Source organism: Mustelus asterias, chromosome 4, assembly GCF_964213995.1.
Source record: "Mustelus asterias chromosome 4, sMusAst1.hap1.1, whole genome shotgun sequence".
Lineage (NCBI taxonomy): Eukaryota > Metazoa > Chordata > Chondrichthyes > Carcharhiniformes > Triakidae > Mustelus > Mustelus asterias.
This window is the reverse complement of record NC_135804.1, coordinates 99,615,557-99,642,848: the sequence shown is the minus strand read 5'-3', so window position 1 is coordinate 99,642,848 and position 27,292 is coordinate 99,615,557. Positions and strand designations below refer to the sequence as shown.

The window sequence follows — 27,292 nt, the reverse complement described above, 5'->3', positions numbered from 1 at the left end:
TTAAAATAGTTACACTGAAGGTAGAAGTGTTTTATTTCTTCTAACTCTTTCAGATTAACTCTTAGTGTAATACTGGCAGAACCATCTGAAGTTAGTGATTTAAATCGCTTTGTCAGACGCTTCCCAGCACAGTGCAACTGTCCAGAGGAAGTCAGCACATCTGGATAATTGCCAGGTAAAGCATTAACTGGGAACTTCCAAGAGGAATTTCCCAGTGCATCTTTGGGATACCCCTAAATCTGACTCTGGGGTGCCAGGAAGTTACAGTCTAATAACATACAAAACAGATTTGAATGCCATCTATGAAACCCTTACCATTTTGACAATTGCCAATAGAATTATCCCAGGTTATTGTAGGATAGGTAAAGTCCCCCATTATTACAACATTATTAACTATAAAAATGGCTTTGATTTATCGATACATGCCTTCCACTATTTCCAAATGGGAGACCAGCCCACAGATTATATTCAGAACAGGAAAATATTCAATGATCTCGCACTGAATGGGTGAAGGGTTCTCCGATGTCATGCTGACAACTGAACTTGAACTATTCGCTGATGTTCTTATTTGTAAAGGCTTTTCTGTCCTAATTTATGGTGAGGTGCATTTCCATAGAGGGTCCAACACAGCCTGGCCTTTAATCAGCTCATACTGATTTCCAAACATAATCAGTCCACGCTGACCCGACTGATGTATTTGGATCGCACTGACCCACATCTTTAATGAGCCCATACTAACCTGTTTCTTTAATCAGCCTACAATAATCCACCATTTTAATTAGACCATAGTGCTCTATATGCTTTGATTAGCCAACACTATCAATGGTTCTTTAATCAACCCACACTAACCTTGCTCCTTTAATTAGTCAATGCTGCAGCAGCCTTCACAAGGTATCAGTCACTCAAACTTGTAGACTTGTGATGTGATGTGATTTTACGCCCAATATGAAAAAGAAATAATGATGAATATTATGATTAAAATGGTACATTTATATCACTGTGCCACTTACTTTCTCTTGGATAACTGCATCTTTATATGGGATGGTATGGTACTCTTACAATTTGGAGGGCCTAAGGTTTTCCAGGGATTTAGACTGGGGTTTCAGGTTCCCAGAATTAAAGTGTACCCAGGCTACAGCAGTAATAGGGAGGTTTCATGAATTGTGCCTGACTGGAGCGGATCCTAGGGAGGGTGTTCAGGGGCGAGCAGCATCAGTGTAGCGCTGCCTCAGAACCTGTAAATACAAAGTTCAGGTCATCAGGATCCTGCAGCCTTTGAGAATGAGGGCTATAGGATTTGGCATCATTGCAACCGTTCTTCACAGCTAACAGACTGAGCTGTACCTGACCTATGGGTACTTTAAGATTATGTCTATGGTCAGAATTTCCTCCACCTAAGTTGTTGATGGCAATTCAAGCAATTTCCTGAGAAACCTGACCACAAATATCCGAATGTAAAAACAGCAAGTGAAAATCAATGGACGCGATCGGGAACTGAAGAAAGGATGAAATGTATGCGGTAACATAACAGTGACTGTAATGTTTAAAAATTTAAACATAAATTACTGCCCAGGCAGAAAATTGCCTCCTCTGTTTTTGTGCATGAGGGGAGAGCTACATTAATGAGCTAAGTGAAGCTCTGGCAGATGTAACTCAAGAGTGCCGCAAATGAATGAGGAATTTGTGCATAACGATGTTTCCACATAAAACCATCATAAATAAGGTCTTTGCAAAATTTCTCAGAAAATAAATAACATAGTGCATTTTGTTGGAACTTTCCAGGAAGTTCCAGAGTCTACCTAAAATGAAAAATGTCCCACTATCCCATACTAGCAGTCCTTAGCTTGGTCCATTTCACATTAAAAATTATCTCTACAACTGCATTTCTTGGACTTAAAATGCCAGTAGCAATGTTTTTTTTATTGGAGCTCCGGTGAGAAGTCTGAGCTCTGATGGTGTGTAAGTTCCCAGATCCAGCTGATTAAGCTTTCTGGCTACAGCTTCTACTATGTACCTGTGCAAATTTCTAGAAGTGTTTATGATACACATCAAGATTACTTTCTAAGTTTCACTCATTCTTCCATTCTGGTATGTAAGTGGCAGGTTGCTGAGGCTGAAAGCCTCAGGGTCAGTAAAAACAATTGAAACCTTATAGAAGTAAAATTCAAGGTAAAACAGTAATTCCCTAAATGTTTGTGATACCTCTCCTGAGAAAAATAATATTGATTTCCATATCCAAGAGGGCATTTTTTCCTGGCATGTGAGACAAACAAATCTTTAAACAATGCCAACGTTCCAAAGTGGCATGTTTATGTTCTGTAATGCACCCTCAAAGATAACACCAATACTTTATTTACGTCTATCTTCAGTGGGCGGCACGGTGGCACAGTGGTTAGCACTGCTGCCTCCCAGCACCGGGTTCGATTCCTGGCTTGGGTCACTGTCTGTGTGGAGCTTGCACATTCTCCCCGTGTCTGCGTGGGTTTCCTCCGGGTGCTCCGATTTTTTTCCCACAGTCCAAAGATGTGTGGGTTAGGTGGATTGGCCATGCTAAATTGCCCCTTAGTGCCAGAGGGACAAGCTAGGGTAAATGCATGGGGTTATGGGGATAGGGTCTGGGTGGGATTGTGGTCAGTGCATACTCGATGGGCTGAATGGCCTCCTTCTGCACTGTAGGATTCTATGATTCACAAAAACAGTTATTTAGTGAGGGGTTTTTGAAGGGTAACTCAAGTTCAGAGGGAGCTTCTAAATAATTTTGGTAAATTATCAAAATATTCTGCTTAAATAAAAACTGTTGTGATATTTGGTAAAGGAGAAAAGAAATAACTAAGCATAGTAGAAATTAAAGCAGAAAATGTTGAAATAGTCAACAGGTTTGGCAGCATCTGTGGGGAGAGAAACATAGTTAATGTTTCAGATCATTTCAGAATGGAAGGAAAATAAAAAGGCTTTTTTCAAGTGAAAAGTGGGAAGAAGGAAGAACAAAATTGAAGGTCTGTGACAGGATAGAGGGCAGAAGAGATTAAGTGATGAAATATTTCCTGATAAAAAAAGTGAGTGGTAATGTCATAGTAATGAAGTGAAAAAGATTTGTCCAGAGTTTAGTGTGCATGACAGCTTGAGGGCAAGACGGAGAATTTAAGTGGCAGGCCAACAAAGCTTGGGGTCAGGCAGGCAGAATGTAAGTGTTCTGCAAAGTGGATGATGAGAAGTGAGGTGGTGCGATATCTCCTGCATACTACATGGGAAGGTGCTGTGGGAAGCGAACAAGGTGATGAGGGTGATTGATGTATGGACCAGGGCATCATGGAAGGAGCAGTCAACATACTGACATGGAAGGGGAAGATGTGTTTGAGGGTGACATCACGCTGGAGGTGAGAATAGCAGAGGATCTGTGTTGGTTTCCTCAGTGTAGAGGAAACCACACTGGGAATAGTGAACATGGTAGGCTACATTGAAAGAAGTACACTTGAACCACTACTTCAACTGGAAAGAGTGTTTTTTTCCTTCATTTGTAGGATGTGCTTGTCACTGGCTAGGCCAGGATTCATTGCCCATCCCTAATTGCCCTTGAAATGAATGATTCATTGATTACACAAGAAGGCTAAGATGAGAATCATATCACAGCCCTGGGACAGGAAGGACTGAGAGCAAAACTGGGAGAAATGGGTCAGATAGGATGGAGAGCCCTGTCAATCACAGTGGTGGGGAATCCTTCGTTGAGAAAAGAGGAAAACATATCAGAAGTACTGTTGCATTATCAGAACAGAAAACCAGAAGAATAGAAATAAATCTCTACAGAAAGCAGGGTGTGAGGAAGCAGTGGACTAATGATAAATATTAGTTGATAGCATGCCCCAAGAAATGTAGAAACTTGATGTCTGTGTCGATATGCGCGACCTTCTTGGAGATCCTCTCCACTTGGAGCCGGCTCCAAGTGGAGAGGATCTCCAAGAAGATCGCGCATATCGACACAGACATCAAGTTTCTACAGCCGGCTCCAAGAAATGTAGACAGAGAAGGGAAGAGTTGGAGGTGCATGATGTGAAAGTGTGTGAAGGGTGGAAATTGGAAGCAAAATTGATAAAGTTTTCCAGTTCCAGATGAGAGCAGGAAATGGCACAAATACAGGCATCAATGTACCAGAAAAAGAGTTGAGGGAGCAGGCCGGAGTAAGAGATTGAAACTTTTCTTGTGCTTTTGCCTTAAATAAGCGTCTGCCAAACAAAGAACGAACTCGTATTTGTACAGACTCAGGACAGCTCAAAATGTTTTACAGCCAATGGACTACTTTTGAAAAGTAGCTACTGTTGTAATGAGCACATCAAGATTCCACAAACAGCACTGAAGCAAATGTTCAGATTATCTGTTTGTAACTGTTGGTTGAAAATCAAATGCAAGATCAGGGTGCCAATAGCTCACCTCTTTTACAAAAATGTATTTACAGGCTCATCTAAAATGCAGTTTCCTATTTTCACTGTCGCTTAAATATCAAACTGTTTACCTGACATCAAGTATTGGACTAGAAGGTATTTCCTTCAATTAAATATTGGGAAGACAGATATCATTGGTTTCAGTCTCTGCTCCAAATTCCATTCCTTAGATACCAACTCCATCTCTCTCCTAGTCTGGTAACAATCACTTGACTCCAAGATGAGCTTCCAACCATATATCCGTGTTATTTTCAATTACCTTTTTCCACCTCTATAACTCTGCCTGACTTCACTGTGTCAGCTCACCTGCTGTTGGAACCCTCATTCATGCCTTTGTTACCTGTAGATTTGAGTATTCCAATGCACTCCTAGCTGGTCTCCCACATTCAATCTGAGATCATCCAATAGTTTGTTGCCCATGTCTAAATGCACAGTTCCGTTTACCTATCACCCTGTGCTCACTGACTAACGTTGGGTCCTGGTTAAGCAACATCTTGCTCATAAAATCCTCATTCTTATTTTCAAATCACTCTATGGTCTCATCCTAATGTTCACTAATGTCCCTCAGGGAAGGAAATCTGCCATCCTTACCTGGTCTGGCCTACATGTGACTTCAGAGCCACAACAACGTGGTTGATTCTCAACTGCTCCTGGGCAACTAGGGATGAGCAGTAAATGATGGCCAGCCAGCGATGCCCATGTCCCACAAATGAATTAAAAAAAACCTGATGAGATACTTGCGCTCTTCTAAAATTGGCGATGCTCAAGAGGCCTGAATGATTTGTTAAATCTTTGGTAACCACCCTTCAATTGCCTAAACACTAATCTTTGAAATATCATCTCTACACTTCACCGTCACTCCTCTTTTCCGCTTTAAGACCCTCTTTAAAGTCTGCCTCCTTGACCAAGCATTTGGATATCTGATCCAATATCTTTTTATGTGATCCGGTGCCACATTTTGTTTGAGAATGCTTTTGTGAGGCACCTGGGTTGTTTTGTTATATTAAAGATGCTATATAAATATAAATTGCTGTTGCAGTATTTTGAACACAGAAATAGAATGGAAACAAATTGTATTCTATGGTTCAGGATCATGCTACTTTTAGTTCAAGTATTACTTATTGTTGGATCCAAATAACATGAAAAGAAATACAAAACTTTATTATTTTGCCATGTTCAATAAATTGACTTTCCACTCAACCAAAAAAAGATGGCTGCTACATGTCACAGGACCACAGGATTGGCCCTTAGCTCTGAAAGCTACCAGTAGGAATTACAAGGACAAAATAATTCCTCTATGATCCTGTGGAATCTCACGCCTCATTGCACAGACCCTTGTAATCAATGAAAACAGGGAAAATGCAGATGAATTGGCTCCCCAACATGAACTGTCACACAAGAAAGATGAAATCTCATCATGCCTGCAGAGCTGTTAACAGACTCATCTTACACCGGGGACTGTCCAGGTCCATTTCAAAGGGGACCATTGAGGGTACAATGGAATTCTGGCCAGAAGCACAGAAACTGATTGTTAAGCTGCAACTGACCATGAATGAGCCATGTCACATGGCCCAAGCTGGTGACCTTATGGACAGTCATAACATTTATTTGGCCTCACAGCAGACTGCTGTTTTACCATCAACTTCAGCTGCCCAGCTAAGCAAGTGGGTGGTTGCCATCTCTTAACTTCTTGAAGCCTGCTTGATTGTTTTAGAAGTCTCTGATCAACACCTGCCAAACGATATGAGCACAGAAAGCCCATCTTGCTGCAGCATTATTCAATTCAAAGATTTTCATGTAGCTGTCTCCATTCGGAAACACATCAAGACAAAATACAGGCATAAAGGAAACACCCTTTAGACTTTGGCTTCTTGGACTCTGGAAATCACGTGAACTAATTTTCAAATCTGTGATTCTTCCACTGTTACAATTCATAGCTGTAAAATTACCTTTTCTACCCCTGTTTTACTCTGTGAGTGCATAATAGAGTGGGATATTGCAAACATTCCTCCCCTGGATTTTGAATGTGGAATAAATGAACCTTCTGAGTGAATCATAATGTGAGTTTTCTGTAGGTTGCTGGTAAATTGATAAAATGAGGGCTTCGGAAAACATTAAAAATAATTCCAAACACCTTCTGCTTACGGAGAGTGGGTGAGAAAAAATAAGTTCAGTTTGCCTCTGACTTTCCTATCCATAACACCGATAATAGGAAATAGTTTCAATGTGCAGCTAAAGTCTATCTCAAACACCTTTAACAAGAAGAACTGTACGGACTAAAACACTAACTGCAACATGAAAAATGGGAAGATAATATTAACAAACCTTATTTGATTTTGATTTGATTTATTATTATCATGTATTAGCATACAGTGAAAAGTATTGTTTCTTGCGTGCTATACAGACAAAACATAGGGAAGGAAATGAGAGAGTGCAGAATGTAGTGTTACAGTTATAGCTCGGGTGTAGAGAAAGATCAACTTAATGCAAGGTAGGTCCATTCAAAAGTCTGATGGCAGCAGGGAAGAAGCTGTTCTTGTGTTGGTTGGTATGTGACCTCAGACTTTTGTATCTTTTTTCTGACGGAAGAAGGTTGAAGAGAGAATATCCGGGGTACGTGGGGTCCTTAATTATGCTGGCTGCTTTGCCGAGGCAGCGGGAAGTGTAGACAGAGTCAATGGATGGGAGGTTGGTTTGCGTGATGGACTGGGCTACATTCACGACCTTTTGTAGTTTCTTGCGGTCTTGGGCAGAGCAGGAACCATACCAAGCTGATATGACAGCTGCTGAATGAATGACAGAACCATGGATTTCATCTGGAATTTCAGAAACTGGCTAGTTGTGTCTCGAGTTACAAAATGCCTCAAACACAGTATCATTTAACAAGAAAGTCTGAGGAAACCACCACTGAGCTTTGAGCCAATCATGAACAAAAAAACAGGTAAAGGCAAACCTGAAGAGACCAATCATTGAGGTATACATGTGAAGATCATGAAGAATGTTCAGACACAAAATGAGCTTAGCAATTGTAAACACTGCCCCTGTAGTCTATATACATGCCCTGGTTCAATGGATGTCTAAATATGTGCCTGACCATGGGTGATTATTGGTCTAGTCAACCGACTTGTGATTGTGTTTCTTATTTAATCAGTTACTTAAATAGAGATAATCTATGTGAAATAAAGGGAGTGATCTTGAGCCCATGCTTCCCATCCATGAGAATACCGGTGGAGGATCAAGTTCCCGAAGCCACAGTTCTCGCCGGTGAGTTCACAATTTTGGATCTCCCACTCGCCAGATATTGACCCAACCCCACCGTATGTCGACACCACACCGACGTCATGTCATGTTGGCGCAGTTTTCAACAGCTTCACATAGACTCCCCAGGGGACACAAAGATAAGTATAGGCCCCAGGGGAGAGGGACATGGCCAGACAGAGGCCTGGCAATGCCCCCTGGCATGGGATGGCACTGCCAGGTTAGCACCATGCCCATGCTAACCCAGCAGTGGCAACCTGTGCTAAGAGGTGGGCACCAGGGGAAGCCTCATGAGGGGAAGGAATTCATTTAGGTGTGGTGGTGGTGGTCAAGAGCAGACGGAGGAGCAGGGGTGCCGGTGAGGGCCATTGAGTGGGGGGGGGTGTGTGCAGTGGTTAGAGGTGGGTGCCGGCTCAGACAGTGAGGGGCGGGAGGAGATGGGGCTGATGACCGGGGTTGAATAGAGGCCGATGATCTGGGGGGAGGGGATTGGGGGGGTCCGGTTGGGGTAGGTGATCAGGGGCTGATGATCAGCTGGAGCGGCGTGGTAGAGAGGGGGGGGAGTTGCAGAGGGGTGCAGTGGTTAGAGGTAGGTGACAGTCAGACAGTGAGGGGCGGGAGGACATGGGGCTGATGATCGGGGTTGAAGAGAGGCCGATGATCAGGGACGGGATTGGGGGGGTCTGGTGGGGATGGGGGTGGGGGAAGGGCCGATGATCGGGGCTGATGATCAGCTGGGCGGGGGGGATGGGGGGGGGGGGGGGGGGAGGAACAGCTGGGCTGGTAGAGAAGTGCCGAGTCCATTTGGGGCTGGAGGGGGAAGGGGGAGGAGATTTACTCAGGGTATGATCGGGGGCGCCCTTCAAAGATCACACCCTGATCTCTGTAGCCAGGTTTTGCCAGCATATTAATGCTCCACGCCTCTGCATGGCCACATGAAACATCCCCCCTTGATATTTTTTGACAGAATGTTATAAGATCTGGAGAGAAACACGCCAGTTTTCTCACCAAAAAACAACATTCTGCCTTTTATTGGTGTGATTTAGCCCAGTGTCTGTGTGTTTGAAGTTGAGACGGATGCAGGATCAAAAAGTCCACTCCAACACCCACTATGGAAGGTGTCTGAAGTGGAAAATTCCTACATAGTTACGGTGAAAATATCACTGAGCAGACTAGCATAACAACAGTTGTTATTATATTATGCATCAAACTATTGCTTATAATTAAATGTTAGTTTCTTAGATAATTGCAATTTTAGAATATAATTAGCATTAATTAAAAATGATCACTGCAATTTTGTCATTACACATATATTCAATGAAAAAATGTTTTGAACTTCATGCTGAGAATACACCGAGAGATTGATACACCTGGTAGTATATGTTAGTTTAAGGTACTAGTGATGGGAATTAAATATTAAAAAGACAGATGGTATTGCACAGTGAGCAGCTCTCCTCAACATAAATTATTTTGCATCTTTAAAACTGTAAGCCTCCAGCAGGGACCCTTCTCGTTTTTTCTCTTCCCCAGTACCCAAACTGTAATGCATTAGGACTAATATCTTGTGGCACTTTGTTATTTTTGTGAGCTCTTGAGCTTTAAAAGGTTAGCAAATGGGCACTTCTGGAACTGTTTCAATTTCCTTGAATATTTACAGTGATAAAGCAGTAAAGTAGTCATCGTTTATCAGCCAAGGAGGAGTTTGCAGGGACAGAGGGGGAAGAAAACCCAATTTTATGATAACATTGAAGTTATTAAATTTCAAATAGTGTTAAGTAAGTTAACACCATTTCCAAAGCTAATATGAGGTGTAGCGTGAACAGATATATACTCTCTTAAGATGAATAAAGGGAAGTAATTTTAGCAAGAGGATTTTCTACAGCTCATTATTACAGAAGGCAGCTTTTCTGACTATGATCAAACATAATCAAGGAAGTTGTGCTGGCAGACAGATGAAAATATTGATTTAAATCTTGATTCACCTTAAAAGAAAAAGAGATCAGAGGAAATTTTCACAAACACATTTGTGTTGCTGCCAACAACAGATAAGACATGTTAGTTCCAATATCTCAAATAAGACTCGAGCTTTCTTCATGATTGGTATGTGGGTATCCCTAGAAAGGCTGGTACGTACATATTGCCCATCCATATGTTCCCTAACATTTCCTTTCGAAATATGGTAATAGGTGTGTCAAAGGTGCTTATACAATGCTGATAGGTGAAAATTCTAGCATTTTGACCCAGCAATAACAAAAGCACACTGATACGCATCCATGTCAAGATGTTGCATGCCTTGGAGAGAACATGCAGATTGTCACATAATCTTTTCGCTGCCACCCTTGTCCCTCTAAGTGGTTGAGATTATAGTATTAGAAAATTGCAGGGGCACTGGTCATAATCTTTCAGCTTTCTCTAGACTCAGGGAAAGCGCCAGAGGACTTGAAAGTATTATAAACTGAGAGGAGTGTGGAACTTCAAAAGGACAAGTTGGTAGAACTGGCAGATAGGATGCAAAATGAGAAGAAGTGTGAGGTGATGTATTTTGGTAAGAAGAACATGGAGACAATATAAAATAAGAGGTAAAATTCTTAATGGGCTGCAGGAACAGAGGGATCTGAGTGTACATGTGCATAGATCATTGAAAGTAGCAGGATAGGGAACTTGGGGAAATAAATAGTGATGTCTTGAGGAGTGTACATATTACAGAGAAGGAGGTGCTGGAAGTCTTAAAGCGCATCAATGTAGATAAATCCCCGGGACCTGATGAAGTATATCCCAGGACATTGTGGAAGGCTAGGGGGAAATTGCGGGTCCCCTAGCCGAGATATTTGAATCATCGATAGTCACGGGTGAGGTGCCTGAAGATTGGAGAGTGGCAAATGTTGTGCCCTCGTATAAAAAGGGCTGCAGGGAAAAGCCTGGGAGCTACAGGCCAGTGAGCCTCACATCTGTGGTGGGTAAATTGTTGGAAGGTATTTTGAGAGACAGGATCTACAGGCATTTAGAGATGCAAAGACTGATTAGGGACAGTCAGCATGGCTTTGTGAGTGGAAAATCATGTCTCACAAACTTAATTGAGTTTCTTGAAGGGATAACCAAGAAGGTAGATGAGGGCAGTGCAGTTGATGTTGTCTACATGGAATTTAGCAAGGCCTTTGACAAGGTACCGCATGGTAGGTTGTTGCATTAAATTAAATCTCACGGGATCCAGGGTGAGGTATCTAAATGGATACAAAATTGGCTTCTTGGCAGAAGCCAGAGGGTGGTTGTAGAGAGTTGTTTTTTAAACTGGAGGCCTGTGACCAGCGGTGTGCCTCAGGGATCAGTGCTGGGCCCACTGTTTTTGTCATTTATATTAATGATTTGGATGAGAATATAGGGGGCATGGTTAGTAAGTTTGCAGATGATACTAAGATTGGTGGCATAGTGGACAGTGAAGAAAGTTATCTCCAATTGCAATAGGATCTTGATCAATTGGGCCAGTGGGCTGACGAATGGCAGATGGAGTTTAATTTAGACAAATGCGAGGGGATGCATTTTGGTAGATTGAACCAGGGCAGGACTTACTCAGTTAATGGTAGGGCGTTGGGGAGAGTTACAGAACAAAGAGATCTAGGGGTACATGTTCATAGCTTCTTGAAAGTGGAGTCACAGGTGGACAGAGTGGTGAAGAATGCATTCGGCATGCTTGGTTTCATCAGTCAGAACATTGAATACAGGAGTTGGGACGTCTTGTTGAAGTTGTACAAGACATTGGTAAGGCCACACTTGGAATACTGTGTGCAATTCTGGTCACCCTATTATAGAAAGGATATTATTAAACTAGAAAGAGTGCAGAAAAGATTTACTAGGATGCTACCGGGACTTGATGGATTGAGTTATAAGGAGAGGCTGAATAGACTGGGACTTTTTTCTCTGGAGCGTAGGAGGCTGAGGGGTGACCTTATAGAGGTCTACAAAATAATGAGGGGCATAGACAAGGTAGATAGTCAATATTTTTTCCCAAAGGTAGGGGAGTCTAAAACTAGAAGGCATAGGTTTAAGGTGAGAGGGGAGAGATACAAAAGTGTCCAGAGGGGCAATTTTTTCACACAGAGGGTGGTGAGCATCTGGAACAAGCTACCAAAAGTAGTAGTAGAGGGCGGGTACAAATTTATCTTTTAAAAAGCATTTAGATAGTTACGTGGGTACGATGGGTATAGAGGGATGTGGGCCAAATGCGGGCAATTGGGATTAGCTTAGCTTAAAAAAAATGGGCAGCATGGACAAGTTGGGCCGAAGGGCCTGTTTCCATGCTGTAAACCTTTATGACTCTATGATAGGTGGAGAGAATAGTTAGTAAAGCATATAGTATCCTGGGCTTTATTAATCGGGACATAGAGGACAAGAGCAGTGAGGTTATGCTGAACTAATACGAGACACTAGTTACATCTCTTTTGGAGTATTTGGTACGGTTTTGGGTGCCACACAGTAGGAAGGATGTGAATGTATTGTACAGAGTGCAGAAGAGGTTTACAAGAAGGGTTTCAGGGATAAGAAATTTCAGTTATGAGGATAAATTGGTGAGGTTATGACTGTTCTCCTTGGAAAGAAGACTAAAACGAGATTTGATGCTGGACAGAATAAAATGGGAGAAATTGTTCCCACTCGCAAAGCGATCAAGAATGGGGTGGGGGGGAGCGGGGGTGGTCGGCACAGATTAAAAGTGATCGGGAAAAAAAGAAAATGTGATGTGAAAAATTAATTTTTTCACACAGCAAGTGGTTCAGGTCTGGAATGTACTATCTGGAAGTGTGGTGAAGGCAGGTTCAATTGAGGCATTCAAGAGGGCATTAGATGGTTATTTGAATAAAAACAGTGTGCAGGGGTATGGGGAAAAGGCAAGAGAATGGCACTAAATCATCATGCTCATTTAGAGGGCCGGTATAGATAGAATGGGTCAAATGGCCTTCTTCTGCATCATAACAATTCTGTGATACATCTAAAGAAACCTTGGGGACTTGCTGCAATACATCCTGTAAATACTACACATTGCATAACAGCACATGGTTGTGCAGCACATGATATTTAGGTTGATGAATGAACGTTAAAACCTATGTGTTGCTTTGATCTGAATGGTTTCAAATCGCTGAGTTTAATGGAAGGTACTCCCATCCAGAAAAGTGGGAATATTCCATCACACTCCTGATTTGTGCTATGTGGGTGATCGAGAGGCTTTGAGAAGTCAGGAGATCAGCCATTTGTACAGAATGCACAGCCTCTGGCTATTCCAGTAGCCACTGCATTTATGTGGCTGGTTCAGATCAGTTTCTGATCATTGGTAACTCCAGGTTGTTCATGTGAGTAACTCAGTGATGGCATTTAATTGAATGGGTGAAGCTGCCACGAGACTCAAGACTCAAGGGGCAGCACAGTGGCATAGTGATTAGCACTGCTGCCTCACAGCTCCAGAGTCCCAGGTTCAATTCTGGCCTTGGGTCATTGTCTGTGCGGAGTTTGCATGTTCTCCCAGTGTCTGCATGGGTTTCCTCCGGGTGCTCTGGTTTCCTCCCACAGTCCAAAGATGTGCGGGTTAGGTTGATTGGCCATGCTACATTGACCCTAGTATCAGGGGGATTAGCAGGGTAAATGCATGGGGTTATGGGAGTAGGGCCTGAGTGGGATTGTGGTCGGTACAGATTCAACAGGCCGAATGGCCTCCTTCTGTACTGAGGGGATTCTATGATTCTATGAAACTGAACACCATCCAGGACAAAAAGTTTAGTGGGCTCAATATCCATCCTTTCCGCTATTGCACATTATGGCTGCAATATATAGAAGGTACGCAATAGCAACTCACTAACTTACTTAAACAGCATCATTCTGACTTATGATCCATACCAGCAAAGGCAATAGCAGCAATATAATATGAATACAAGCATCTCCAAGTTCTCTCCAAGACACACGTCATCCTTATTATTTTACTGCCCTTTCACTCTCATTCAAAGTCTTTGAATTCTGTGTTTAGAATAACTGAGCGAGTACCATCTGAAAAACTGTAATTGTTCAAGAAGATCCCACACCACCTCTGGAAAACACTCTGATCATTATCCTGACCAGAATATTAATAAACGGCATCACACAAATTCTTTAACTTTTCACCTTAACTTCCCGCCCAGTTTATGCCTTGGAATTAATGGCGCCTAAATTTGACTCACTAAACTGACTTACAGCAACCAATCTGAATTATATCAGCATCACCAGATCTTCACAAACTATGGAGCAAATTAATTATGAAGAAATCAAGAAAAAACAATTGCTCATTACACTTCAAACCATCAGGGTGAATTTTCTTATCTTGTTGGAGATGGTCATTTTATCACAGTTGTGTGGTGTGAAAATGTTAATTGCCACTTTTCAGTCTGGATGGTGCCCTAGACATGCTGCTTCTAGGAGCAGACTGCTTCATTATCTGTGAAAATGCAAATAGAACTGACACGGTACAGGATTAGCAAATAACCACATGAAGAACCTTACAGAAAATCATTGATGAAGCAGTTGAAGATAATTAGGCCAAGGACACGCCCCTTAGAAACTCCTGCAACTGTTGCTGGGACTGAAATGATTTGGAGATGCCGGCGTTGGACTGGGGTAAACACAGTAAGGAGTCTAACCACACCAGGTTAAAGTCCAACAGGTTTATTTGGTAGCAAACGTGTGTGGCCACTCCCCTGAGGAAGGAGCAGCGCTCCGAAAGCTCATGATTCCAAATAAACCTGTTGGATTTTAACCTGATGTTCTGAGACTTCTGACTGTGCCCACCACAGTACAACGCTGGCATCTCCACACCATCTAATCCCAGTAACCCTGTGCATTTAGCATGGTTAATCCACCTATCCTACACACATATTGGACATTAAGGGGCAATTTAGCATGGCCAATCCACCTAACTTGCACATCTTTGGACTGTGGGAAGAAACTGGAGCACCTAGAGGAAACCCATTCAGGCACAGAGGGAACGTGTAAACTCCACACAGTTACCCAAGTAATTGAACCCAGGTTCCTGGCGCTGTGAGGCAGCAGTGCTAACCACGGTGCTACAATGCCACCCATCGTTCTTTGTGACAGGTATGATTCTAGCCATTGGAGAATCTCCTTTGTAGTCCCGATTGACTTCAACTTTTACTATGGTTTCATGATACCACACTTTGCCAAATGCTGCCTTGCTGTCGACATCTGTTATTCTCACCCATCTCTGGGATTCAACATTTTTGACCAAATTTGGACCAAAGCTCTAATGAGGCCTGGAACTGAGTGGTTCTGATGAAACACAACTGAGCATCAATAAGCAAATCACTGGCTTCCAACACTTTGTTGAGGATTGGGAGTTAGAGTTGTTAGAGCTGTAATTGGCTGTGTTGGATTTGTCTTGCATTTTGTGGACACAACGTACCTGGACATTTTCCATTCTGTTGGATTGATATAGCCCCAATGCTATAGCTGCACTGGAACAGCAGAACTTATGTGTGTTAGCTTTGGTTCACAAATCTTTCGTACTATCTTTGTTGTATTCAATGGACTCAGCATTTCTTGATGTTGAATGAAGTGAATTGAATGAGCTGAAGATGAGCATCCATGACAGTGATTGGGTATGAGCTCACAGTCCCCAGAATATTAGTCCAAAACTCTGCTCGAGTCAAGCGTTGGACAGAATTTTATAAAAATTCAATTTATTTCCCAACCCCCTTAGTCAGCTCATGGTTAACTTTGTTATTTACAGATTTCTATTGATTGACTACTTGAAGCTAATGGGCACGGTGCCAGCCTTGGCATACTAGCACTGTAGCCTCAAGTCAGACCATGAGTTCAAAGCTCTCCAGAGACTGAACAAAATAATTCGAGAGACCTACACATCAGTGCACTTTTGAAGGAGTGCTGCTGTCAGCATGTGCTGCCTTTCAGGTGACATGTTACACCAAGGTCTTCTTTCTGTAGATGGAAAAGATCCTGTGGCACTATTTGAACAAGAGCGGGGAAATTCTCCAGCTGTCCTGGCCAACATTATAATGCAATCAAAATAAGTAGTGTAGATTATATGCTTATTTATCTAATTGCTGTTTGTAGGACCTTGCTACATGCGGATTAGCTGCAGTGTTTCCATTTATTAAAATAACAGCATTGGCTGGGATCAAGGAATATGAGGGGAATAGGGGGATCAGGATATTGAAAGCGATGATCAGCCGTGATCAAAATGAATGGCGGAGCGGGCTCGAAGGGCTGAATGGCCTACTCCTGCTTCTAGTTTCTATGAAAGAGAGAAACATGAAACAGCTTCATCAGCGTACATGCTGAGAAACAGCAGCGTGTTGAGAGTAGGATGCAGAGGTGATCATGTGTGAATAAGTGACATGAGTATGAAATGTAAAAGCAGTTAGCAGTGGAGTAAAACACCTTCCCATTTTGGATAAAGTGGAACTCTTTTAGTGCCTGTTATGAGAGCAGTAGTAACAAGAGTATATGACTAAGGTGAGAAGGAAAGATGGTGCGGCGTCCCATTGTGACTTTGTGACTGGCGGAGGAGGATTTGGAATGTAGGGAAAGATAATGGTTAGATTGTTGGGGGGGGTGAGATTTTTATAAGTGCAAACACCAAATATAATGTTCACCTTTGTTGTCTGCATCAGTTCTTGTGCCAATGGATCCCCATAATGTAAGAGATGATCTGTGTGTTGACATTTTCATCGAGCACCTTCCCATCCTGTTGAGTGCTGGCCATTGTAGAGAGGGGAATTTTCCTGCTCATTCTCACCTACTCAACAAGGGCATGCATTATGGATTCATTCAATTGAGATGCTCTTGCCAAAGAAAGCTGCAGCCCAAATCTTCCAGTAGAATCTTCAGCAAATTAAAGGATACATCCCAAACATGCTTTAATTAGGAGCCAGGTCCACCAGAAATACCATCCCCAATTGGGGTATTACTGCTGGAAACAAGTGGGTGCCCCATCAGTGAAATTTAAAAGAAGCCTAACAATCAAATGGTTTATGTTTCAGACTGATGACTTTAGGAGCCCTATTTTACCATTTTGATTTTAAGTGCTGAGCGGACTTGAAACTGGGAGTGTTTAAGATCCGACATAGACCCGTTCTCAGGAGCCCTCATATACACTCTGCCTGAAAAAATGTCAACGATTCCGAATCGCGCTGCAGAAGCCTCTGGACAGGGTTTAGCGCATGCAAAATCCTGCAACTCCGAAGGGCATCACCAACTGCGCATGCGCAAAGAAAATGATAGAATGACGCTCCCCTGCCACATCGCTCCCAGGCTGGATAATGCCTCCGTCTGGCTCCCACAGACACTGCCTCAGCCCCACAACATTACTGACTCCCTTATTCCCCCACTCACCCACCACCCAAACCGATCGCGGCCCCCTCCCCTCCTTCCCCTCACTGATCACATGCAGAGTGGCAGCGGACTCCCCTCTCCCCCTCACTGATCTGAAGCAGAGAACGGTCGGAGCCACCTCCCCTCCCACTGATCTGAAGCAGAGAACCATCGGACCCACCTCCCCACCCCCCCACTGATCTCAAGCAGAGAACCGTGGACACCCAGCACTTACCTCCTCAGTAGCTGGAGCGCCCAAATCAGACTTTTGTAGAGCATGTCTGTTTTGCACCGAATCTGGATGGACGAACGTGGTGGTAAAGTGGGAAGTGCCAGTTAGGTTGGGCATGCAGCCCATTGTCAATTTAAATGCATGCAAATGCATCTAAATGGCCGACACGCCCGTTTCGGGCGTGGTCCTGATCATGGCCATTTTTGGGCTTTGGTAAAACGGGAATCGGTTTACTCACCTCCTGCCCGACTTTACCAAGTTTTTGTGCTTGAAAACAGGCGCAACATGATGGTAAAATTGGGCCCTAGGTGTCTGGCCTTATATCCCACACCACTGCCCGCCTAAACACTGCGAATTGATAGGTTATCTCTTGTATTTTATGCTGTTCCAAAGTGTGGAGAGTTTAAAGCTTGGCTGTCTCGCAGATTCTACGCAAGCTGAAGATTCAGTGGAAATGGAAATGGTGAAAGTTGCACGATAGACGACTGCATTATTATTATTCATTATACATTATTGCCCAAAGGAAAGATTACCCCATTTGATGCTGATTTATTACTGGCAAAGTCACATTGAGGCAAAGAGAGCTGTTATGGTGTCATGTGGTAATTTCAATAATTGTTTGAGTATCTTTTTATTCTCAAGTAGGGGCGAAGGATATCAAATTGTGACTTCAGAGAATATCTGCCCTCTGATCTCTCTGCTCCATTATTTTGTAGCTGGCCAAAAAGATTAGTCATAGAAACTAGAAGCAGGAGTAGGCCATTCACCCCTACCAGTCTCCATTTTAAAAACTTGTTTTTGAACTACATTGGAAAAGAATGATTATTTCTGTCAAAGTCTGTTTGGGGCAGATTGAGTTCATACTAAGGGCTGGTTAATTTTGGTGCATCAAAAGTAATGACTGATCTGAACATAAGAAATAAATCATTACACTTATACACCACCTTATCACTTTGTCAAAACATCTCAAATCATTTCACACCATTAATTATGTTTGGAGTGCGATGATTGAAATGTTGGCAAATCCAGCAGTCATTCTGCATCAGCATGACGGTTAAAAACAAGGCGATGGCTGATCAATTGATCTGATTTTTGGAGGTGTTGATTGAGCGAGGAATGTCAAGAATGATTTCCCAGCATTGTTCATATCCGGAGCACATCCCAAAGTTCGGGCTACCTAGCGACCAGCAGAGGTTCAACGTATTTTTATGGAGCCAAGATAAACAGGAATTTTTATGTTGGATAATTCCTCAATGAGCTGCTGCTGAAGAGCTCGAACGAAAGGCTGGTTTCGGAGTTCTCCCGTTTCTTCACCATCCATTATGCCATCAGTCTCACCTCCCTCATTCTACAGTGCTGTGGGTTATTCCATTCCCAGTGCTCAACAAACCAATATCTTGTAGGACATGCCTTCTTGGTTAAATCATAGGAACCCATCAAATCATTCCAGGTGGGAAAGAATTCCAAACGTCTGCTCAGTAAGGTCGCATGAATGTAACCGCACTGAAGTTAAACTCCTGAGGAATCATGGACGCTTTTAACAAAGTATATCTTCACCAGAGAATTATAGGATAAAACCTGACATTGAGTCACATAAACTATTACCAAATATTACCAGACAAAATTGCCAGATGGTAAAAGAGGTAAGTTCTAAGGAGTGTTTTAAAGCAGGAAAGACAGGTAGAAAGGCGGAGCAGTTTAAAAAGGGAGTTCCAGAGCTTAAGGTCTTAGTAGTTGAAGTTGTGTCCACCTGTGGTGCAGCAATTAAAATTGGAGATGTATTAGAGGCCAGAACTAGGCAGGTATCTTGGAGGGTTCTGGGACTAGAAAGGTTATGATGTGGAGATGCCGGCGTTGGACTGGGGTAAATACAGTAAGAGTTTTAACAACACCAGGTTAAAGTCCAACAGGTATATTTGGTAACAAATGCCATTAGCTTTCGGAGCGCTGCTCCTTCGTCAGATGGAGTGGATATCTGCTCTCAAACAGGGCATACAGAGACACAATATCAAGTTACAGAATACTGATTAGAATGCGAATCTCTACAGCCAACCAGGCCTTAAAGATACAGACAACGTGAGTGGAGGGAGCATTAAGCACAGGTTAAAGAGATGTGTATTGTCTCCAGACAGGACAGCCAGTGAGATCCTGCAAGTCCAGGAGGCAAGCTGTGGGGGCTACTGATAGTGTGACATAAACCCAAGATCCCGGTTTAGGCCGTCCTCATGTGTGCGGAACTTGGCTATCAGTTTCTGCTCAGCGACTCTGCGCTGTCATGTGTCGTGAAGGCTGCCTTGGAGAACGCTTACCTGAAGATCAGAGGCTGAATGCCCGTGACCGCTGAAGTGCTCCCCCACAGGAAGAGAACAGTCTTGCATGGTGATTGTCGAGCGGTGTTCGTTCATCCATTGTCATAGTGCCTGCATGGTTTCCCCAATGTACCATGCCTCGGGACATCCTTTCCTGCAGTGTATCAGGTAGACAACGTTGGCCGAGTTGCAAGAGTAGGTACCATGTACCTGGTAGATGGTGTTCTCACGTGAGATGATGGCATCCGTGTCGATGATCCGGCATGTCTTGCAGAGGTTGCTGTGGCAGGGTTGTGTGGTGTCGTGATCACTGTTCTCCTGAAGGCTGGGAAGTTTGCTGCGGACAATGGTCTGTTTGAGGTTGTGCGGTTGTTTGAAGGCAAGAAGTGGGGGTGTGGGGATGGCCTTGGTGAGATGTTCGTCTTCATCAATGACATGTTGAAGGCTCTGGAGGAGATGCCATAGCTTCTCTGCTCCAGGGAAGTACTGGACGACGAAGGGTACTCTGTCCACCATGTCCCGTGTTTGTCTTCTGAGGAGGTCGGTGTGGTTTTTTGCTGTGGCGCGTCGGAACTGTCGATCGATGAGCCGAGCGCCATATCCTTCACGACACACGAAAGCGCAGAGTCGCGGAGCAGAAACTGATAGCCAAGTTCCGCACACATGAGGACGGCCTAAACTGGGGTCTTGGGTTTATGTCACACTATCAGTAACCCCCACAGCTTGCCTCCTGGACTTGCAGAATCTCACTGGCTGTCCTGTCCGGAGACAATACACATCTCTTTAACCTGTGCTTAATGCTCCCACCACTCACATTGTCTGTATCTTTAAGACCTGGTTGGCTGTAGCGATTCGCATTCTAATCAGTATTCTGTAACTTGATTTTGTGTCTCTGTATGCCCTGTTTGAGAGCAGATATCCACTCCATCTGACGAAGGAGCAGCGCTCCGAAAGCTAATGGCATTTGCTACCAAATAAACCTGTTGGACTTTAACCTGGTGTTGTTAAAACTCTTACTAGAAAGGTTGACAGAGATAGAAAGGGATGTAGCCATGGTGAGGTTTGAAAAGAAAGAATGAGAATTTTAAAATCGAGATGTTGCTTAACAAGGAAATAACTGAGGTCAGCAAGCACAGATGTGATAGTGAAACAGAACGTGACAAGAACAGCAGATTTTCTGATATCCTCAAGCTTATGAAGGGCAGAATATGGGAAACTGGGTAAAAGTGAGCTGGAAACATCCGCCAGAATTTTAGTGCCCCGTCCGCCACAGGAATCGGAGGAGGCGAGGGACAGACAATGAGAAAGTCTGTTGACCTCGGGGCAGGATTTTACGGTTGAGACAAGTTTGGCCATAAAATCCCATCCATCAAGTCTAATATAAGTCTAATATTTGTCTCCAAATATCTATGCATTTGCCTGCTGTGCAGTCAAAAAGAATGGGGGCGGTGGGGGGATGGGTTTCGGGGAGGTAGTGGTGAGTGATGGGGATGGTGTGCAATGCAGAGTAGAGGTTAACTGCTGCAATGTAAAACCATCCTGGCAGTTGCTGGTGATTGCATGAAAATTATACCTTAATAAAGTGAAAGCTCTTGCAATTCACAACACCGGGATTGTTAAAAAGAGCCCATGGGTTGGTGCAGTTAACGCCCATGACTTGAGGGAAGACTGCATGCAATCTGTGCAAATCTCAGTCTCCTCGTGCTTTCAGGTATCCTTGGGGAATATAGCATAAACCTTTGCTGTGCCAAACATGGCATCAGTCACCTGTTTAACACAAGCATGAACTGCAGATTAACTGCTGTTACTGATTCCATTTTGGCAGCCTCGAAGCAGCAGAAGGCAAAGAATTTCAGGATTATACTGACATGGACTGCAGCAGAAAATGCAGGGCCAGCTACGGCAACAGGTTTGCAGGTCTTTTTATAAGGGGTGATGCAACTATTTGACAGCCTTCCAGTGTCGAACAGGCTCCTTATGCAGTGCTCCTCAGAGAAGCGCATGTGTGTTACTCTGGGCATTTAGACTTTGTGGAGAGCATAAGAATATCTTTGATTATGATTCTTCTATCTGTCATTGCTGCAGGTGTAGCTCCATATTCACCTTCAATCTTTGCTGCTGTACTCTTTCTTAATCCCCTTCAGGTTTCTGAAAGATTCATAGCCTCTGCAACTGCTTTAAAATTGAACAACTTGCAAAGAATCTAATAAATTACCAGAAATATATAACCTAAGCTGTTGCATCATTTTAAATGTGAGCAGACCAATATCTCTAAGCAGCGCTGGAATGGTCACCTCTCAATCTTTACATCCACTGATTTTTGGGTGGATTGTGGATGTTGTAACAATACTAATAGATATAAAAATCATGCTGGACTCTCAATTATGTCACTGATCCCTATTTCAGCTAGGGAGCTGCCTGTTTCTGGCACAATTGCCTAAATGAATGTCCACTGAAAAATCAGAATGGTTGGCACCAGTAATTTTTGTCCATCTACGAAACTATGTACAGGCATAAACAGAGCAGTTGCAACTTGAAAACAGGCCTCACAGTCAAATGCTATAAACTGGTAATAATGCTAATTTCTCACTTTTCACACATTTGCTTAACTAATGTAAGAATAAGGGATTGCAAGTCAGCTTTAAAGTGTAGAACATGGACAACCATGTCTCAGCTGCAAATTCAGAAAGTTAGGTTCACTGACATGGATAATAAATGCTGGTTGATTCTAAAATGCGTGGAATGACTGGAATAACTATCCGAGTCACTCTCTTAGTAAGATGCCACAGACTAAGTCAAATTAATCTTGGCAATAGTGTGTATCGAGGAGTACATTGAAAATAAGCTGATTTGATTTGATTTATTATTGTCACATGTATACTAGTATACAGTGAAAAGTATTATTTCTTGTGCTCTATACAGACAAAGCATACCATACCAGGAGGAGAGAGTGGAGAATGTAGTGTTATAGTCATAGCTGAGGTGCAGAGAAAGATCAACTTAATGGAGGTAAGTCCATTCAAAAAAGTCTGATGGAGCAAGGAAGAAGCTGTTTTTGAGTCAGTTGGTACATGTCCTCAGATTTTTGTATATTTTTCCTAACGTAAGAAGGTGGAAGAGAGCATGTCAGGGTCTATGGGGTCCTTGATTATGCTGGCTGCTTTTCCAAGGCAGTGGGAAATGCGGACAGTGTCAATGTTTGGGAGACTGGTTTGCGTGATGGACTGGGCTTCATTCACGACCCTTTGTAGTTTATCGCAGTCTTGGACAGAGCAGGAGCCATACCAAGCTGTGATACAACCAGAAAGAATGCTTTCTATGGTACATCTGTAGAAGTTGGTGAGAGTTGTAGCAGACATGCCAAAGTTTCTTAGTCTCCTGAGAAAGTAGAGGCACTGGTGGGCTTTCTTAACCATCGTGCCCGCATGGAGGGACTAGGGCAGGTTGTTGGTGGTATATCAGCAAGGTCAATAAATAGCGGAATAGCAGTCAAGCAACATGGGTCATATGTGAAGGAATTGGCTACACGAAGGACAGAGTTTTGTCAGTGGCATGCCATCTTCGACACCAGAACCGGAAGTGTGCACCGTTTCTGTTCTCGTGCATTTTCACATTCCCTACAAGATTACAATTAAAATTCTAAGTGCTAGCGGTGTGCACGGGAGATGCATGCAATTCCACAGTGAAGGAATTGTTTCACTATTGAATCCTGTCAGCAACTGACAATGCAGCAGGTACAAGTGCGCTATAAAACAGCCTCCTTGTTAAACCTAGAGGCTCTGCATCACGGTCAAAACTTGCCTGACCACTCCATTGCCACTGAGATGAGACTTGAGAATGCAAAGGTAGCATAGGTATTGTTAAAATTAAATTTCACTTGAAAGCATTTCACATTGCATTGGTGTCACATTACTCAACTGTGCGTCATCATTATTTGTTGAAGTGAGATTAATAAGAGAAATAAATGCACTGACACACCTCGAGGTTACCATGCAATGATAGTTACAGGTCTGCTAGGGATATTTCCTTTATTGTGGAAGAAACAATATACTTTTTTCACTCTTCATTGGATGTTTATTTTATTGTCCAGTGTTGTGCTCGCCTATTTGTCAGATGTGGCTGAGCTTGTTGGCTCAGCTGGCTCTTCATTTCTTAGCTTGGTGATTGTCCCCACCCAGAACATTAGCCCTTTCCACTTCACCCTCCTTGCACCCAGCTCCACTCTCTGTCCTCCTTTGGATCCCTCTCCCACTCGTCCATGCCCCAAACCCGCTCCATATATGCTGCACTCACCACTGATTTACTGTTGCCGCTCCCAAGCCTCCATGCAAGTCTCCATTCTCCTGTATTAGAGTTAAACAAGGGAATCCTGACCTTAAACACAACTACACAAAACCGATTGGTGCACTCCACCTTTAAAGAAACGTGAACCAGGTGCCATGAGATTCTTGCACGCTGCTGACTTTATCTTGAAGGTAGAATATCATTTTAAAATATTTGTGATATGCAAATGTATTACAAGTATGAACTTGTCACAAACTGGCAAGTTCCACAAATACGTTATTGACTTTATTTTTTTGTCTCAAATCAAGATATCACATCCTACCTAAATAAACTAACCCGCAAGACAAATTTTGAGCTCTTGCGAACCCTATAAATTCCCAAGGAGTGTAGTTTGAAAAGATTTCTTCCCAAAAGAAAACCAAAACAAATTATGAATGTACAACTGTTTTTTAATCCATACCAAAAGATAGATGCACATGAAAGCCATTTAGCACATCTCAGCCAGAAAACACTTCCTTCTAACATCACACCCAATTGTTTCTTACATGATGCCAGGGATTTTGCCTCCATTGTTCTGTCTGAAAGTCAATTTCATATGATCATTTTTTACATGTACAGCTTTCTGACTTTAGTTCCAAGTTTCCTTTTTGATACTTTGACCTCTTATCCTATGCTTGTTAATGAGTTCTTAATTCCCATCTTCTTCACATATCGTATTTCACAGATAATACTTAATTGTATATGCGTGCATTTACTGACAATAGATTACAGTACACCAGTGAATATCTGTGTTAATGGAAAAATTAAGTTCCATCTGCTCTCTTTACAGATGAAGAGGAGCCATCATGTCTCCTGGCACAGCAGCAAAACACTACTCATTTTACCAATACTCATCACCCTCACTAAGCAGCAGCACAGAGGCTGACACAGTGAGCCACTTAAGTAGCAATGCAAATGAAGATTCATAGGTTTATTCAAGAGGAGTACAATGGGAGAAGGTTTGAAACACCAAGATTGTCCAAATCAGTGAACATCCCCTTTTAGTTGTCTAATGATAAAAGATTGAGTAAGAAAGATATCAACCAAAAGGTATTGGGTGAAATCTTACCAAAATCTGGAAAATGTCAGGATCTGGCTGAAAACGTGTGTGTTTCTCTCCAGAGATTTTCTGTCCAGATCTTCTGGCATTTAAAAAAAAATAACCTGGCACTGTCAGGTTGGCAGTACCAATCTGTGCCAGGCAGAAATGCTGGGGTAGTGCAGGCCACTGCCTGGCCATGTTCCTCTCCCCCGGGGGCGGAAAGGTGGGTATAGCCCCCGGGGGATCCCCATGACAGGTTCACGTCTGAATGAACCTGTTGTAAGCACATCGGTGAGGTTCGAAAATACAGCTAGGGGGTCAATATATGGTGGGGGGTGGGCCTGTTAAAGATATTTAAATTTATTAAAATACATTAAAATGAGGTTCTCACCCTTTGTGAATGTGAACCTGATTATATCGCCAGTGAGGGAAGGCAAAAATCAGAAATGGCTATCCCACCGGCAAGATTTACGAATTCCAGGTTTGACTGGTTCTTGAACTCCCACGCCACTATCGCAGATGGAGAGTGTGGGCTCAAGTTCGCCACCCCCCATATAACATGACGTTTCAGTAGGGGAGCAGTTCGGGAACAGTGACCACAATTCAGTAAGCTTTAAGGTACTGATGGATAAAGATAAGTGTAGTCCTCAAGTTAAGGTGCTAAATTGGGGTAGGCTAATTACAACAATATTAGGCTGTAACTGAAGAATGTAGATTGGGGGCAGATGTTTGAGGACAAATCAACATCTGGCATGTGTGAGGCTTTCAAGTGTAAGTTGATAGGGATTCAGGACCGGCACATTCCTGTAAGGATGAAAGATAAGTATGGCAAGTTTTGGTAACCTTGGATAATGAGAGATGTTGTGAGCCTCGTCAAAGAGAAAAAGGAAGCATTTGTCAAAGCTAGGAGGCTGGGAACACATGAAGCAAGTGTGGAATACAAGAAAAGTAGAAAGAAACTTAAGCAAGGAGTAAGGAGGGCTAAAAGGGGTCACGAAAAAGCATTGGCCAGCAGGATTAAGGAAAATCCCAAGGCTTTTTATACATATGTAAAGAGCAAGAGGGTAGCCAGGGAGAGGGTTGGCTCACTCTAGGACAAGGGAGGGAATCTATGTGTGGAGCCAGAGGAAATGGTCGAGATATTAAATGAGTACTTTGCATCAGTATTCACCAAAGAGAAGGACTTGGTGGATGAGGAGTCTGGGAAAGGGTGTGTAGATAGTTTGAGTCATGTTGAGATCAAAAAGGAGAAGGTATTGGAGTTCTTGAGAAACATTAAAATAGACAATCCCCAGGGTCTGATGGAATATTCCCCAGAATACTGAGAGAGGCAAGGGAGGAAATTGCTGGGACCTTGAGAGAAATCTTTGTATCCTCACTGGCTACGGAGGAGGTCCCAGAGGATTGGAGAATAGCCAATGTTGTTCCTTTGTTTAAGAAGGGTAGCAAGAATAATCCAGGTAATTACAGGCCGGTGAGCCTTACATCAGTGGTAGAGAAATTATTGAAGAGGATTCTTCGAGACAGGATTTATTCCCACTTGGAAATAAGTGGACATATTAGTGAGAGGCAACATGGTTTTGTGAAGGGGAGGTCATGTCTCACGAACTTGATCGAGTTTTTCGAGGAAGTGACGAAGATGATTGATGAGGGTAGGGCAGTGGATGTTGTCTACATCGACTTCAGTGAGGCCTTTGACAAGGTCCCTCATGGCAGACTGATGCAGAAGGTGAAGTCGCATGTGATCAGAGGTGAGCTGGCAAGGTGGATACAAAACTGGCTCGATCAAAGAAGACAAAGGGTAGCAGTGGAAGGGTGCGTTTCTGAATGGAGGACTGTGACAAATGGCTTTCATCAGGGATCAGTGCTGGGACCTTTGCTGTTTGTAATATATATAAATGATTTGGAGGAAAATGTCTCTGGTTTGATTAGTAAGTTTGCGGACGACACAAAGGTTGGTGGATTTGCGAATAGCGATGAGGACCATCAGAGGATACAGGAAAATATAGATCGGTTGGAGACTTGGGCAGAGAGATGGCAGATGGAGTTTAATCCGGACACATGTAAGGTAATGCATTTTGGAAGGTCTAATACAGATAGGAAATATACAGTAAATGGCAGAACCCTTAAGAGTATTGATAGGCAAAGGGATCTGGGTGTACAGGTACACAGGTCACAGAAAGTGGCAATGCAGGTGGAGAAGGTAGTCAAGGAGGCATACGGCATGCTTGCCTTCATCGGCGGAGGCATTGAGTTTAAAAGTTGGCAAGTCATGTTGCAGCTTTATAGAACCTTAGTTAGGCCGCACTTGGAATATAGTGTTCAATTC

The 27,292-nt window shown here is 43.0% G+C and overlaps 1 protein-coding gene across 14 annotated transcripts in view; it reads right to left on the bottom strand.

The window, feature by feature from the left end:
• Positions 1–27,292, bottom strand: part of nlgn3a (neuroligin 3a) — a 189,837-nt gene that overhangs the window by 145,182 nt on the left and 17,363 nt on the right. The window contains exons 4-5 of one of the 14 annotated variants that reach the window (XM_078211451.1): positions 20,086–20,103; positions 10,032–10,041 (exon numbers count right to left, since the gene is read on the bottom strand). The exons of 7 other annotated variants lie outside the window; for them this stretch is intronic. In XM_078211451.1, coding sequence (XP_078067577.1) covers positions 10,032–10,041; positions 20,086–20,103 — 28 coding nt within the window. Of the gene's footprint in view, positions 1–4,190; positions 4,201–10,031; positions 10,042–16,862; positions 16,887–19,293; positions 19,313–20,085; positions 20,106–20,375; positions 20,392–26,488; positions 26,503–27,292 lie in introns of all 14 variants that reach the window. 6 more of the 14 variants (XM_078211449.1, XM_078211444.1, XM_078211446.1 and 3 more) reach the window with 6 other exon arrangements.